The 15,096-nt window shown below is 38.2% G+C and overlaps 1 protein-coding gene across 1 annotated transcript in view; it reads left to right on the top strand.

The window, feature by feature from the left end:
• The window catches only part of GRIA4 (glutamate ionotropic receptor AMPA type subunit 4), a 329,124-nt gene that overhangs the window by 254,074 nt on the left and 59,954 nt on the right, over positions 1 to 15,096 (top strand). Inside the window, 2 exon segments of the mRNA XM_042457528.1 lie at positions 4,120 to 4,224; positions 8,509 to 8,619. Coding sequence (XP_042313462.1) covers positions 4,120 to 4,224; positions 8,509 to 8,619 — 216 coding nt within the window.

Consider the following 15,096-nt stretch of genomic DNA (forward strand, 5'->3'; position numbering starts at 1 on the left):
ACACAGAAGGTAACATAGCTATACTGCCCCTGCTTTATTTTAAAACTAAAGCTTACCATGTTGTAGTAGGACATATATTTATCTATATCTATCTTTTACATTTACCTGCATCAAGGATTGTTGTCCTTATTTCGCTCACAGCAGCAATTATAATACCAAAGTAACATACGTAAAAAGTGAAAGCAATAATTACAAAAAAGAACCACCACCACAACCAACAGTTTTGCTTTCTTGTGATGATCAATGAGCAACTTTGCTATTAACTGGAAGATAGGAAACTTTCTCTATTGACTCAGTTTAAGTCTGAGTTAATATAAAGTTAGTACTGTGCTGTCAGCTCTGACTGACAGCAATTGTGTACATGGTATATCAGGCAGGATTCTTTACTTTTCCTATCTCAGGATCCCTGGTACTAAGATTATTGCTCTGTAGTCAACACCACAAAATAAATTTGAATGCTAATCCTAAACATAGTATGACAGGATTATGGAGCCTAAATACCCTTAGTTGGTGCCTAAATACTCTAAAGGCACCAGATCCTGTCTGACCATGGAAGATAAGCAGGATAAACCCTAGATAGTACTTCGGTGGGAAAACCACCTTTGAGTATTTCTTGCCTATGAAAATTTCATGGGCGTACCAGAGGTCAACAAGTAACACACACAGCCATGTTTGCACTGCAGAAATAAAGCAGTTTGACACCGTTCTAACTGCCATGGCTCGATGCTATGGTATTCTGGGATAGTTTTGAGAGATAATTAGCCTTCTCTGTCAGAGCGCTTGTGCCCCCACCAAACTACAAATTACAGAATTTCATAGCATTGAATCATGGAATTACAATGGTGTCAAACTGCATTATTTCTGTAGTGAAGATGCAGTCTCAGCGTAATAGATGAATGAGGTATGAGGTATTAATATTTTGAAAAGTCATTGGAGCTGATTCCAAGCATTAGATAATGTGGCTGAACTTAAAGCTTATAGTTCCCTTTCAGAGCTTTGACTGAAAGAATGTGGAAAGGGATGAGTCTTCAGCATGCACCCCTTGTTAATTCTACACCAGACTGATAAAAGAAAATGAAACTTTAAATGATTATCTAAGAGCTATTTGATCTTTCCCCCACATTGCTTGCCAAATGCATTTCTCTCATCTTGATGGTGTATTTATCTTTGCTGGCCCTCTGTAACTCACAAAAGTAAAAGAAAGAAAGAAAATCCTTACATCTTTTCCCCTTCTTATTTCATTTAAAATGAAATAACATGGAGAAATTTTTCACTGATGTCAAGGCTCTGCATCCTGATGAATACAGAAGCTTAGAAAGTTCCAGATCTCTGTCAAGATGATTTAGCCTCTCTCCTTAAGGAAGGACAGTTGGGGTAAGGGAAGAAGTAGAGAAGGAGAGAAAAAAATACCGCAGCAGAGTTTAAAATAATTGCAATTGCAAATTAGTATACTTCATGCACCAAGCAGACAGTGAAAAGAACTCACTGCTGGCAGCTTTTTACCTGGGAGCAAATGTATCAGCTTTAAGGTTATTTCTTTGTTTAAAAAAGCAGATCATTCTTTGAAAGGTATACATTTATTCTTATGGAAAGCTATTAAACATAGAGCTTATTTGAAGGGTTCTCAAATGTTGGGGCTGTACCATGGGGAGGGGGGAACATGAGAGTTGTTCAAAGAGGGGTGCGAGACATGGAAGCCCTGATCCTTTCTCCTCCACTTCCCAAAGCTTTTTAAGTATAAAACTTTCATACAGTATGTGTTAAGTATTGAATTTACTTAAAACTATTCTACTTTGAATAATGTTATCTCCTTATAAAATGTTAAACTGTGAACTGACATGAATGTATGAATGAAAATACAAATGCTAAACAGACAAAATATTTTTATTCTTATATTATATCAAGTGGGGGAGCATGATGTCTCCATGTACATGTAAAGAAGTGGGGGTCCCAAGGATAAAATATTTGAGTACCACTGGATTCATTCAAATATCTCATAGAAGCTCATCCATGAGGGATGTCTCAAATTTTAGAGCTCCATCTTTTAAGAATGGAACTGAACATGATGCTTAATGCTGGACTGATGACAAACCAACCCCCCGCCACACCCCCAACTTTCCCTGTACTGTGTCACAACATCATGACACAGTGCATTTTCTTCAAGCTGTTGGTCACAATCACTGGCTAACTGGCTTGAAAAATGGTGTGAAGTCTGTCTAAGTGGAGAGAGAAGAGAGAATCTATGTGGAGCTAAGGTTTGGTTATTTTGATTGCCATGATCAAGATACAAACGTCACTAGCTGCACCTTAGAGACTGAATCAAAGAAGGTGTAGCATACACATTTACATACTTGTTTTATGTCTCTGAAATCTATGTTCATGTTTGTTTGTTGCTCTTCAAGAGAGTGGACAATGAGCAATGAACTACATCCAGGGTATTGACCACTAGGCCTGACTGAAGATGAAAGAGAAGGCATACACATACAGACTGATCCAAAAAAACAACACTATTTTTTTTGCCTGAGATAATGCCTCTCTAGGAATCTCTCGGTCTTTCAGCACAACTCTGTGGCCAACATCTGCTAGACATTAACCATAGAATCATGCTGGATGACCTACAAATGCCTAGAGAAGTATTTTCTTTACTAACCTCCAGTGGCATCCCTAGGGTTGGTGTCACCCAGTATGGAAACTCATGGTGTCACCTCTCCCCCATTGGCCTCCTCTTGTTTCACACCAAACAGAATCCTTAGCAATGCTTTTTTGCACTCATGTTGCTCATAAATCATAATTCCCATATAGCACTGAGTGTAATGCTAATAGCTATGACATAAACAACTAGCAAAATAAAAATTATACCTTCAAATTACAATATCATATGCACAACTTAAATGTATTTACATATCCATAGTGAAGATTCGGTTAAATATGATGTTTTTAAAGAAAATTTTAAAATATTTTTTTCTGAAAAATCAAAAACATATTTTTTTTAAAAAAAATAAATTTTGAAATTTGAATTATAAAAAATTCTGGAGCCTGACCCCATTCCCACCATCTTTTAAAGCATTTTAAAGGGAAAGAGATGAATACCACAGCCCATTTCTGCCAAAAAGTAGGTGTTTGAGGAGCAGTGGTGTCACACACACAGCCCTTAGGGTGTCACCTGGTGCAGTCCGCATCTGCGCCCCCCTAGTGATGCCATTGGTAATCTCTAAATCCTCTAATGCAACTATCTGGTCAATTTCTAGCAGAGTTACATTGGAGGACCTAGAGGTTCCTCAAGAGAACCTATAAATAAAATCCACAAATAAATCCGTAAAAGTCAAAGCTGCAAATGTGGAGGGCAGACTGTATATTAATATTTTTTTAAAAAATAAATATATGTTTTTACTTTAAAATCCCTTGGTTTTGTTGTACACACTTACCAATGCAAGGATTAAAGTTTTAGTGGTGTAGAGTAGCACAATAGTGGAGGAAAGTTAATGCATCAGAATGGTCCAAAACCATTGTGATGGTAGAGGTAGGACACAAAAAGATCTTGGTGATTCTCCAAGATAGGGCCCAACGTTTTAAAGAGATAAAAATGTTTCTGGTGCATTAGTATAATAGGGAATTAAAAATACTAAAAATGAACTTTCATTGTAAATATACTGACGTTTTGGTAAGTTTATACTTAATAACTGAAAAGTCAACAGATTAGTCCACTAAAAAGAGATTTCCTGATTGGTTCATTGGACTTTATCACATGGGGAAAATCAGAGGTTTAAACAGTCATTTTTCCGGGAATGCAATCAAAGTGAAGATTTTCACACCACGTCATGATTAAAGAGGACTTATACCAGCATTAACCAGGGAATAAACAGCAACAAATCATTCATGGGGAAATCCCGTTGAATGATTTATTGCTGGTTATTCCTGGGATAAGTCCTCTTTAATCGTGATGTGGTGTGAAAATCTTCACTGTAATCGTGTGACTTTCCTGGAAAAATGACTGTTTAAACCCCCAATTTTCCCCACGTGTGATAAACTCAACTGTTTCTAAAGTTGACTAAGTGGTGACTTACAGTGATGCCATTCATCATGAACCAACTGTGTCTTAATTTTATTTCCAACTTTAAGGTTCGAATACAAGGACTGACTGGGAATGTTCAATTTGATCACTATGGTCGCAGAGTCAACTATTCAATGGATGTATTTGAACTGAAGAGCACTGGTCCTCGAAAGGTAAATTCTGGTTATCCTCATATATTGTCTTCGCATTCTGTATATCTGGGATTGGTTAATACACTTTCTAGCTAACAAATTCAGTGTTGTTTGCTAGCTAATATTGCAAATGAGCAAATGTACATCCTGTATCATTATTCCATGTATGTATATATGCACATTCTCATGTGACAAGACACAGAATCTATGCATTTCATGAGGTTGGCTTCTTCTGTTTGCTTCATTCAAACACTTAGCTATGTTAGTTGCTTCTACCAAAACAATAAAGAATCTTTTGGCATTTTTAAAACCATCAGATTTATTTAACCATGCACTTTCATAAATTGCACCCACTTCCTCACCTCTTTGTCTTGTGTTTCCACAACTGATACTTTGCAAATATTGTTCCTAATAATAATAATAATAAAAAGGAAATTAAGGCTAATATTCTAAGGCGGTTTACAGACTGCCCTTTTGGGTTGGCCTGTTCCCACCCCTTTCCCCGCCGGATCGGGGCCTCACCTGCCACAGCGGCAGCCTCTGAGACCCTGATCTGCCGCTTTTCAGGCTGCAGGGAAGCGGCAAAAGGCCGCTTCCCCGTGGCCTGGAAAGGGGTGTCCTTGGGGCTTCATGCCCCAAGGACACCCGACAGCAGTGGAAATGAAGAGAAAGGGGCCACTTGGCCCCTTTCTCTTTTGTGATGGTGGCGCAGCCGTGTAAAGGCTGCACCCAGCGCCACAAACCTGGAAGGAGCTCCGTTTCGGAGCTCCTTCCGGCACCAGGACGTCACCATTTGGAGGCGGCGCGGTCATGACATCCCAATGTACGTACTAGGTACGTACTAGGGTTAGGGCATCCGGAAAGGAAGCCCTTTCCTAACCCTAGTATGTACCTAGTACATACTTTTTGCGCGTCTGGAACGCGCCTAAGATACCAACCATGAAGCAATAGTTATAGTCTGTAGTTATAGTCTAAAATTATAGTCCACATCAGGTATTCAATGATTTCTTCATATATATATATATATATATGTGTGTGTGTGTGTGTGTGTGTGTGTGATCATGCAGAATTTTGAAATAAAAACCAGAGCACCAAGAATTACAGTCTGATTTAAGGTGGAAGGGATGAGCTATTTGTGACTGCCTTTGCTCGGATGACATTTGTGTGACAAAATTTTTGATACCAGTGTTAAAACTGGAACCCTCTGTGTGCAAATCATCAACCCTGACTTGGAGTTATTGCTATAACCTTTTCTATAATATTTTCTTACGTAATAGCCAATGGTTCCCTGGGAATGAAGGAGTAGATATTGAAACCTGAAACTATGTATGTTTATAGCTATTTTGTGTTATTCCTACAGGTACATAACAGAGGCAAGTAATGAAAAGAGGCAATAAGTTTAAATTTTGTTTTGTTTTGTTTTCAGTACCCATAGATGCTGACAATGGTTTATAGCTTTTTAATGCAGTTATCATATGGGAAGAGATGGTCATAGGTCTCAATCAAATTGTTTGTTTCAACTAGTGAAAATCAATGGGAACTTGCTAAGTCAAACACTTATATAAGTTCCTTTGATTCAGCATGTCTACTCTATTTGGAATTAGCAGTTGGATTTAGGCAGCAAACCTAAATTCTCATGAGCAAAACTCTGTTTATATGGTAACTCATTGAAAGAATAGACACAATTTTCACAGATTATCTGTTTCATGCAGCCCATTGTGGCGTATTAAAACCTTCTCCAGAGGGTTAGATACCTTTTGGAACAGGGTGATAGATGACAATTTTCTTACCTCTACTTCTATTAGTGGGAGATCTTAGCTAAATCCAAGCCCTTTTGATAAATGGAGGGAGTTCTTGTGTTTGCAGTTCAGAATCCAGGCTATAGTTTCTCAGTAGAAACTATAAGTGAATATGGCCAATTTCAGTGAACTGCTTTCTGATTCTGATTTGTAGAGATGTAATCCTTCATTAATTTTGTTGTCAAAAGAAACAAGTAACTTAAGCAATTTTCTTCCAGCTGCAAGAAAGGCTTTGAAAACTACGGTTTCCAAAAACTATTTGCAGTTTGGGACTTACTATGCACAAAATTCAGATGTGTTATTTTTGTACAGAAAACAGCACTTTCTGTGCAGAAAATAATATTTCTGTGCAGAATAAGTTCCAAACTGTGAGGATTCTCATAAGTTTGCGATTCTCCTTATCAGAGTTTCCTGACAGTTCAGAAACAGGGTTGTTTTTTTAACCACTTAATATTTTTGAATATACTTTCCATTCCTACTGATTTGGTTTCCATGAGCTACACGGTGTAGCCACACTACAGAATTAAAGCAATTTGATACCACTTTAACTGCCATGACTCTGTCCTACAGATTCCTGAGATTTGTCACACCAGAGTTCTCTGACAAACCAGGCTGAATATCTCACCAAACCTTAAATCCTAGGGTTCTGTAGGGTAGACTCATGGTGGTTAAAGTGGTGTTAAACTGCTTTAATTTTGCCGTGTGGCTACACCCTAGGTTAGTCCTTGGGGCTTCATGCCTGGAAAGGGGTGTTCTTGGGGCTTCATGCCCCAAGGACACCTGACGGCGGCAAGGACAAGCAGAAAGGGGCCGCTCAGCCCCTTTCTGCCTTGTGTCACTGGCGCAGCCGTCTAAAAGCTGTGCCAGCGACGCAAATCCCGGCAGGAGCTCCGTTTCGGAGCTCCTTCTGGAGCCGCGGAAAGGGCGCTCTATGCATCCTGGCACAGCGCCAGTATGTCACAACCGCCCCGCCTCATTTGGAGGCAGCGTGGTGGTGACGTAGCAATGGCGGCCCCCATGTGGAATGGGCACCGCCATTTTGTGCGGACTCGATCCGTACTAGGGTTAGGGGCATCCGGAAAGGATGCCCCTTTCTAACCCTATTATGGACCCAGTCCGTACTATACGCCCGTCTGTAACGGGCCTTTCTTTCCCAAAGTTCTTTAGGGGGCGTGACAGACCACCCCAAAGGGGCGATGGGATGCCACCCCTTTCTTAGCTGTATAGGGGCTGTGGCAACTTCACACCATGGCCCCAACCCGGCTTTTCAAGGGCACCATAGCCATGGCGGCACAGCTATATAACGCTCCTTCTGCACTGTGTTGTATGGACACAGTGCTGGAGGCATGCCATGACACCACACACTCTATGGAGCGGCATGTGGCATCAGGGTGCCCAGGGGGGTGGAGTCAGGCATATGTCATGAGGATGCTATGCCCCGAATCTGCCCCCATGCTGGCCTTTCAGACCAGTCTGTACAGGGCCTAAATTGTAATATATTCAGTAACTTATCTTAAGTCAAACCCCTTTATATGAGCTTCATTTGGAGTGATAGCACCCTCTGTAGGCTCTCAGCCTGATTTAAGATGGGTTACAAAAGAAATGCTGTTGCTGTAGTTGTTGTGTGCCTTCAAGTCATTTCCAACTTAGGATGACTCTAAGGCGAACCTAACATTGGATTTTCTTGGCAAGTTTCTTCAGAGAGGGTTTGCCATTGCCATCCTATGAGACTGGGAGAGTTTGACTTGCCCAAGGTCACTCAGTGAATTTAAATGACTAAACTGAGATTTGAATCCTGGTCTGCAAAGTCATAATCCAATGCTCAAACCACTATACCATGCTGGCTACACTTTAAAATGGTCACATTTTCTTGGAGACTCACAGCAGGCACAGCAGAATGGCTATCACATTAAATATGAGAATCAGTCCCACTGAAGGTTTTAAGTTCAGTCCAGATCACACTAGGAAAATGTCTTTCAGCTTTCTTCTGAGGCAGTTGAAAGGTTATAGTATCTTAGATCTTAGAAAGAACAGAGGTCTCCGTCTAGACTTGATTAAGTTCAGGCTAGTTGGGTACAATTTTACAAATTCCGTGTTTCCGAGAGACAATTACTTGGAAGTTTCTACAACAAAGTGGGATTCAAGTGCTGAGCAATCTTAGGCTGAAGACGATTCAGGATAGGGTCATGTTTTCTTCCAAATTTAGATTGGCCACCTTGAAGGAAATGTGGTTTACTTAACTGAAGTTATGACTTGGACAGCTGGAAATTGCTTGCATTTATACATAGTCCCCATATTTTGCACATCACAGAACAATAATCCTGCTTAATTCAGTTATAATAGAGATCATCCAATCATGAATTTCTATTGCAAAAGACATATTAGTTCTATTAGAACAAGTGTTGCAACAACACCAACAGAAATACAGACTTCACCTGTACAAGCCATGACTGCTGAGCTTCTCAGTAACATATGGAAGCTTAATGTTTACATTTGTCTATTTCAGATTGGTTACTGGAATGATATGGATAAATTAGTTTTGATTCAGCATGAGCCTACAATGGGAAATGACACATCAGCTCTTGAGAATAGAACAGTCATCGTAACCACAATTATGGTAAGTTGATTTTTGAAGCATTTGCAAGCTCATAAACCAATGTTTTCTCTGATTTACTAGCAAAGTAACTTGCCAATTCTGATATTAACAGAAGAGGAGAGGAAGAAGGACTTTTAACCATGTTAATTGTTTCTCATTTTATCAAACCTCTTTTTCTAAAAACCAAACAAGTACACATTTGGGGGAAATATTTTTATGATTCTTATTTCATTCAAATATTTCAGTTAGTGTCCATGATGTGCAAAACTATAAGTAAAACCAGAAGGCGGTAAAAGGAGGGAAAAGTCTGCATTCTGTTACTTAGTTTTCACTCTTTTTGTCATGCTTTCCACAACAACAGCAACAGCCGTAATAGATGTATCCCACTTAAACACCTAATGGGTATTTTTACATCTTGTAATTTCCAAGAAATGTAGGATTCTTGACGTTTACTGCAAGCATCCTGCATGCAACCGGCTAGTTAGCCCATTTTAGAGGAAGTTATTGATTTGTTTATATGCTTGCAAAATGCAAATACATGTTTTAATTAGCATGTCTTCTTACACAAGCCCTTTCCTAGACACCTAGGTCTCTATCATTTTCCAATGTCAATACATAATGAACATAACACAGCAGCAACAATCCAGCCAAAGTTAAGTACATTGATTTCAATGGATAGAATAATGTGTATATTTAATTCTCCCTTTATAATCCATAGGAAATAAGCAATGTGTAGCTTCTTCATTAACTCACAGCTATCACTATTTTTTTAAAATGGGAACTATAGCCCTCAGAATTGCTTCTGTAAAAGAAGGTGTTCCTCTTAAACAGAACAGCTAGTATATTTTATTTATCTTTTTATGCCCTTTAAATTGCCCTTTAAATTTGCTATGTGTCAAAGCAGATTAGCAAAAGATGACCTTCACCTGACAAAAAAATAAACCAACATATTTCCTGCTCCTTTAACATAGTTTATTAATCCAGATGTTGATTTTTTTTCCTCCTGAATGATTTCAGTTAAGGTTTGTTTTCAGTATAATGGATTTTACATGGTGTCCCTTAACCAGATTTTGCTTTTAAATTTTAAGTTTTAGATTAACACTGTACTGAAATTGAACCAAGGTCAAGTGTGGGACTGGCTTTCTATGCAGAATTAGATATTGTATTGTTCATATAATTTAGAACGGTGGTACATCCATTGAATTCTGGCAAGTCACTTGTTAAGGATTATCATTCTAGGATGGAAAAAACTAACATTCTGTACAGACATTCTGAGTGTAAGCCTAACCTAACTGCGTAATTCTTTTTTGCATGGGACTTATAAAAATGTATTTTTTCCTTTAAAAAAAAAGACACGGTAATGGAAAAATCATACTTCAGTACAGTCCTCCTCTTTTCAGCCTCTGATGAAGAATCCTATTTTAAGAAATTGATCAAAGAAGAAAAGAGTCCCACGCTGCTGTGAACATTCCTAACTAAGGCTCAAGCGTTAATCTTCAGTATAGTAACATTGAGATATATTTTTCCATATGGATTTCTGATCCTCTGGCTGGATGACCAGGCACTGAACCATCAAGGGGAAAAAAAGCTCTGTGACTATTCTAAAAAGCCAAAAATCAGATGGCATTCAGTCTTCAAGGTTGTCAAGCTGTGAAGAAAATGATGGAGATTTCGAGGCTCTCTCAGTTGATTCCCCCCTCCCTCTTATGCCAATCTTTAAATTGAGGCTTTCACACATGTACAGTGTAAATTATTGTGATATATGTCCAAGTGTAGGAACAACTAAGTGGTAATAGCAAAGAAAGAAGAACTGGGATACAAGGGAACTGTCTGTCTTGTTTTCACTGAAGCATTTTGATGTGCATAAAAAATGTTATCTCTGCAAAAGAACTGAGCCAGTTTTAGGATAGATATTTCATTTTCTAAACCAAGGATCTGAATGAATTTTATCTAGCATGCCAATGTTTCCTGCAGCATGTTATTTCACAGTTCTAGGATGTAAAGAGCAAACATTCTGAAAAGGAAGGGAGAGATCTTTCTGCATTTTTAGTCTCTCCACCTCCTTTTATTATAGTGATGATACAGCAGACATCAAGGTGTAGGTGACTTTTGTGTCTGCAGTATCCTCAATTTGTGATAAGTCATTCATGTAGACTGATGCAAATGGCCACTGCTTTCCATTGCTGTACACCAAACAAGGCATGGCATAAAATACTTCTATAGTATAAGACAGGCCATAGGCTTTGGGCAGCAATAACTGAAGAATTCAGCAAGGATTTTGCTGCTTCCTGATGAGTTCTGAATATGTAAGGAAGCTTTTCTTTCCATTATCCAAAGTAGTTTCCTCCAGTGTAAGATGCTCCTCCTGTTGAAAGAAGGACTCTTGCCATGGCAGGAAACTTGTTTTGGGGGGGGGACAGAAAGCCTTGGATCCAAAGCACTGAACAGATAAGGATGTTGTGTGTAGCATATCCCAGGATATCAGAAGACACTCCCAGCAGTGTAGCTATGGGAGGGAGACAAAATGCGGTCACTGCCCCTTCAAATAGGAATTCTTTGGAGCCACAGTTTAGGTAGCAGGCAGTCACGAGGGAATGGGATCACAACAAATGTAAGTGTTCTAGGTGTGAATGAGACATTGAAAGTCATTCACACCTTACATTTCCTGTTCTCATTCTCTTGGTGACTGTCTGCCACTTTTCACTCATTCCATTTCCTTCTCTTCCGCTCCCAATCAGTCCCAAGAAGAGGCGATTTTTGAGAACTGTTCTGAACAGTTCTCAAAAATTGCCCCCTCTGGAACAGATGGAGAATGGATGGAGAAGGGAACGGAACGAGTGAGGGACTTCAGTGTGTGGTAAAATATGTCCCCCACTCATTCCTGAACCCCTTCCATTCTATTCTCATCCCTGCCTGGAGAACATGGTGCAATAAAGTGCAATGACTCCCATTGATCCTGCCCATCTCCACATTAAATCAGTCATGGCTGATTTAATTGAACTAGAAAGCAAGTATATAATTCTATCCCTATTTAAACATCTTACCAAGAGCTCTAAACATCTTATGAAGTATTTTCTTCTTGGAATTTCATATAACTGACAATGCAAAACATAGTATGTGATTCTCCTGACTGACCTGTCCAATCCAGCTATATGTCATCATTATTTCCTTGCTCTGATTTCTTTCCATATTAGGTAAAATCTAGTATAGAAAGCAAAGATCCTTAGGACACATTTGGCTTCAGTTCACCAACTTCCCTTGCATTGTTGCGTTCATATGTTTCTCAAAGCATAGGATCCAAGGCAGCTTACAAAAGGCTAAAACAAAATTAAGTGAAAACAAGTTATCATATTAAAACATGCTCAATATTTTAAAACTGAAAAATATTTTTAAAAAATAATTAAAATTATGCAGCACAGTAATAACCCATAAAAAGGTTCCCTGCAGCAAATTAATCATTAAATGTCTGTCAAATCAACCCTAGTGATCAATGGGGTGATAGATGTCACAGCCAGGAAGGTTTCTGGACTATGCTAAAAGTTGTTCTGTATGTGGTTCTAACCCTAAAATGATTCACGCTCAGATAGAAAGCAGATTGTAGTAGAATCTACCCTCAGCTTTCTCTCTCAAAATTACAGTTGTAGTAGATTCTGCCCCCGTCCTCTACACAAAAGCATCTGGTATAAGAAGAGTTCACTTGAGTTGAGTTGTGATTAATAGGCCTACTTAATCACATTCATTTCCCTTTGGCTTTGAATTCAGTATTGATATCAATATTTAAATTTGACAGCAAATAGAGGCCACTGTTGATTTACACAAAAAAAACAAACCACCAGCATTGTCAGTCTCTTCAACCACTTAAACTTGCTGATACATACAATTAACTATAGCATATCTGCAACATATTGCAAATATGCTTTATTTTGTAACACGTCCAAGAAAAAAAACGGTGAATTGAGTGACATATGCCTACTCCATTCAATGATCTCTTCACAGTAATGGAAAGTTAATGCAGTGTCAGTGAAAAATACCATCAGGTCTGCTTGGGCCAATTTCTGCATTTAAGTAAATAGGTTCTAGCATCTGTTGTATGTCCAGCTGTTGAATATGTGGAAAACAACGCTTTCAGTCAGCCTTTCTGCATGGATGCTTTAACAGAGTACTTGGCAATTTGCTTGTTTTATATGTTCCTGTGCTTCATTCAATACAATGCTCTTTTGACTGCAAACACCAAGATATAACAGAAATGGATATATGCTTCCCAAATTACATGTTGTTCTTTCACAAAACAGATTATACAGTATACATGGTTACATTTTAGTTTTAACTTTATATGAAAATATGACATTCCTGTTATTTTTTAAAATGAAGATAAAAACAGTTTGGATATAACAATTTAGTTAACAAGAATTCTTTTAATGATGTAGAGAACTAGATCATCTGCAATGTTCTTGCATAATAAATTCTAAAATGAGGCATAAAATATAAATTCATTCTTGAATGCCAAAGAAGTTTACAGTATTTGCACTGTGTAGAGCTGTAGTAACTACTAGGTACACTTGTTATACACTTGTTGTGTATGGAAACAATAAAGCGTAGCATTGTAAGTAGTTGCTCACAGTAACTGTGTTGATTAAGATTCACTTCCCAGGAATCAGAAGAGAACTTACTAAAGTCTGTGCTTTTTCTTCTTCATCTCAGCCTTACAAGCATTTATGTACCAGCTAGAAATTTTAAAATGTTTGTAGGCTAATTAGTTGTTGGATTCATTTAAAGGATGAGCTAAAACTATTGATAAATGTCTTTTCCATGCTGTAATTTACCCTTATAAAAGTAGCATAGGGCTTAGACATAGCCAAATTTCTTTAGACCGGATCATTTTTATAACACTGAAAATTTCCTAGTTGTATACTAGCAGAATTGTGAAAGATTGTTCTACATGGATAAATCTATTCTTTCAAACAAGTTGGTGTATTTTTAACTGTTAACCATTGTTATGGACATCTGTTTTCTGTAAGTCTTGTACTACTTTGCCTTTCTGTGTTCAATATTTTGTCATTGCTCATCTGAAATGTGAATTTTCTGTGAAATTATATTTTGTAAACCTGATCCAGAGTGTTCTCATCTTACTTTAATTAGAAATTGTGCTTGACTAAAAGGTGGGTGAATATGCTCCCAGAAAATTTGGAATTTGGCAGTTATCATGTGGAAAGAGTAAAATCGGATAGTCTGATGGCTCTCAATAAATAATGCACTATGCATCCATCACATTGTCTAGCATTTTCAGCTGGTGGTGGTTCTGGAGACCATCACTTTTGGATCTGTTCACACAACATAATTACTGCTTACCTTGTACTTGCAGTGTTACTTTCATCTTACATTTGCCTCTTATCAATAGATTTTATAGATTTTTTTATAAATCTAAAAATTGTTTGACTCGAGGCAATAGTTGTACAAAATAAATGTGCATGTATATATTGTGGGAAATCAAAGCCCTCTCACGACCCTCTGACAGTGCAGGCTGTTTGCAAGACATTTTTATAGAACATCTTACTGCTTGATTTCTAGAAGCCACATCAGATAATACAACTCTTGAAGAGTTCAGAGAATTGTAATTTGGCCTGGCCACTCATTCCACTGGTTTTAGTTGCAAATAGCTGCCGTCACTAAGATTTCAAGCTCCATAAATAAAGAATGGGGATGCATGTGCATGAAAATGGGGTAGCAAAGAACTGAGGTGGCATGATGGAGTGAGTCTTTTAAAGCAGCAGATTGGGAATGACTTTGGTGGGTGGATTTCACTTGGCAGTGCTGTTTTTTCACGTGGAAAAAGTTGACAAAAGGGAAGACCCACTGGAGCAGTTTGAATTAAATCATGTACCAAGACAGTCACTTTCTCAAAGATCAGTTATTAAGATATTAATAATCATATGTGTTATGTGACTACCATGTGGATTGCAATGAGCTTGACTCCATGAAAACAAAACACTGTTCCTGTTTTCCATGCTATGGCTGTTCCTATAGATTAGCGATCCTGAAAGTTTCTGCTGACAAGGAACATTTTCAATATTAACCTGTCTAACAAAATAGTCCCTGATTACTGCCAACAATTTCCAAAATATGTTCTAGGGCACATAATCAGTTCATGTAGTCCCACTCAAGGAATCCTTCCATTACCTGAGAATATACTATGGAACAACTCAACACCCTCCTTCATCTATGCATTGCAGAAGGAAGTGAGTAAGGTGAGGGCAAGCTGTCTTCCAAGAAAGATGCTATTGTTGATCTCTCATTGAGGATCCCCAACAAGCCTCCAAACAGCACAAGAATTCACAAGAACATACAATCAAGAATCAGTCAAGAATTATACAATCAAAACATCAGTAATCACTGAAGCGGTTGTCATTCTAATAGCAAATATTACCTGAGCTACATATTCCAGATTCTATTACTGACATCCCATTTATTATTATTATTCACTAAATACATCATAAAAAG

Source organism: Sceloporus undulatus, chromosome 3 (assembly GCF_019175285.1).
Source record: "Sceloporus undulatus isolate JIND9_A2432 ecotype Alabama chromosome 3, SceUnd_v1.1, whole genome shotgun sequence".
NCBI lineage: Eukaryota > Metazoa > Chordata > Lepidosauria > Squamata > Phrynosomatidae > Sceloporus > Sceloporus undulatus.